General features: G+C 55.3%; 1 protein-coding gene across 1 annotated transcript; it reads left to right on the plus strand.

Moving 5' to 3' along the window:
* The first annotated feature begins 624 nt into the window (after window positions 1–624).
* LOC116010997 lies at window positions 625–1,533 on the plus strand. Its single transcript, XM_031250484.1, has one exon. It carries the CDS (start codon window positions 625–627, stop codon window positions 1,531–1,533), a length of 909 nt encoding a protein of 302 aa, XP_031106344.1.
* Window positions 1,534–2,265: the final 732 nt, after the last annotated feature.

Consider the following 2,265-nt stretch of genomic DNA (forward strand, 5'->3'; position numbering starts at 1 on the left):
ATCTGAACACGGCAGGTACTACGGTCTAGTGGTACCGGCTTCTTACCTTCAACCCCCCGTCGCGGGTTCGATTCTCGTAGTCACTTTGTAATCGCCTGGGCTCTAGTTTGTTAGACCCGACACTCCCTATCCTGTTTATGGTGGACCCGATCCGTTAAAACCATCACTGGCACCATCTGTGGGGACTGATACTGAAAGTACGTGTCCTTTATACAACCCCTCAAGGGTTAGTTCCTCAAGTCAGGCCATATTTCTGAGTTGGTTCCTTGTACAATGGTTGTCCCACCTACTGAACAGCCAGGGGGCCCGGCCCCTGGAAGAAACGGAGGAGGCGACGAAGTGTTGGTTTCGGTCCAAGCGGAGGAGCATCCTACCCTCCCGGAGGGTAGAGGACACGGGGATCGCGCTGCACAAGGAAGCCAACCTAGTGCGGCCGAACCCCCTAATGGAAGGCGATAGGACATCATTGTCCCTCGACCTTCCCAAACAGACGTGCGAGGGCGACACGTATCGGGGGATATTAGTTTGGAAGGAGAGGGCGAAAGTGTTTATCGCTCGATGGAACGTTGGGCTAACCGACGGACCGACCCCCGCGAGGACTGGATCCGCAGAATCGACGCGAAAATGGAAGAGTTAGTCCGGTGGAAAGAATTGGGAGACCACTCGGTCGTACCCAAGATAACAATCACCCCGCCATTCACCCCGGAGATCATGGGCGAACCTCTCCCGCCCAACGTGAGAAGGTTCGATGGAACTGGTGACCCGCAAGAACACATATTGCCATACCAGGCCGCCATGATGCTGATGGGGTCGTCCGAGGCAGCCATGTGCCGAGCCTTTTTCTCCACGTTGGCAGGAGGAGCTCAGCGTTGGTTCACCAACCTACCCGGTGGACCGATAGGTTCTTTTCACGAATTGGCGATGAAATTCATCACCTGCTTCATGCGGGGGAGGAGGAGTAAAAAACATTTCACACACCTCGCAAGCTTAAAGCAAGGGAAGAATGAGACCCTAATGGAATTCCTTGTCCGTTGGCGAACGGAGGAGGCCGAAGTGGATGACATGGATGATAGGTCGGCCATTGCCATGTTCATCTCTGCCCTAAGAGCGGGGGACCTATATAAAAGCCTACGCCGCAAAACGCCGAGGACCTACACGTCGCTGATGATAAAAGCCGACCGTTATGCGGAGGCGGAGGAAGCGAACCGCCTGAAATATCTGGAGGAGGAAGGGAGCAAGAGGTCACGAACGGAAGGGTCCTCGAAGTCCGGGGGTAGCATGACTTCCCACCCCCGGCGGGGCGGGGAAGAAAGAAAGAAAACCAACACAGGGAACAAGTCCCATGCGGGTTCCCGCATTCCACCTTGGGCAACGGCACCCCCCTCGGGCAGGACGCCTCACTTGGTACCGTTCACTCCTCTGAGAGCCCCACCAAACGACATATTGGCCTATGCCAAAGAATGTCACATGGTGAGAGCACCAGACCCGCGCCCCGATCCCCTAGGGGCGGACATGTCAAAATATTACAAATAGCATCGTTGCCATGGGCACAACACGAACGACTGCCAAGCATGGAGGAAAGAAATAGAGAGACTGATACAGGCCGGCAAGTTAGGTAACTTTATAGATTGGGACAGGATGGCTAGAAGGGACACGCGGGGAAGGGGCGCAACACCCCAAATACCACAAAACGGGAAAGAGAAAAACACGGACGAAACCAATCGACCGGTAATTAACGTCATATTTGGAGGAGAAGCCTTGGGGGCCCTGGGGGAACAGGCCTTCGTGGGGGCCGTCGATGACCGCCTGGCCACAAAGAAGCCCCGACGGGAGCCCATCTGGTTCTCGGACAAAGACCTTCCTGCGAGGTCGACGGCCCCGAAGGACGCCCTTGTGATCTCTATGGTGGTTAACGGCGCTTGCGTAAAGAGAGTGCTAGTCGACACCGGAAGTAGCGTCAATGTCATGTACCATGACGTATTCCTGAAGCTGGGACTCAGCGAGGACCAGCTTACACACGTACGAACCCCGTTGGCCGGATTCACTGGAGACACGGTGGAAACGGAAGGATCGATAACTTTGCCGGTCGAGCTGGGCACCCCACCCCGGGTTCTAGAAATGCACATGGAATTTGTCATAGTCAAGGTGACGTGTGCCCACAACCTCATCTTGGGAAGACCAGGGCTGGTCGGTTTAGGAGGACTCATCTCGATGGAGCACTTATGTCTAAAATTCCATACGGTGGCAGGAGTGGGGACCGTTAGG

This window comes from Ipomoea triloba, chromosome 2 (assembly GCF_003576645.1).
Source record: "Ipomoea triloba cultivar NCNSP0323 chromosome 2, ASM357664v1".
NCBI classification, from domain to species: Eukaryota; Viridiplantae; Streptophyta; class Magnoliopsida; order Solanales; family Convolvulaceae; genus Ipomoea; species Ipomoea triloba.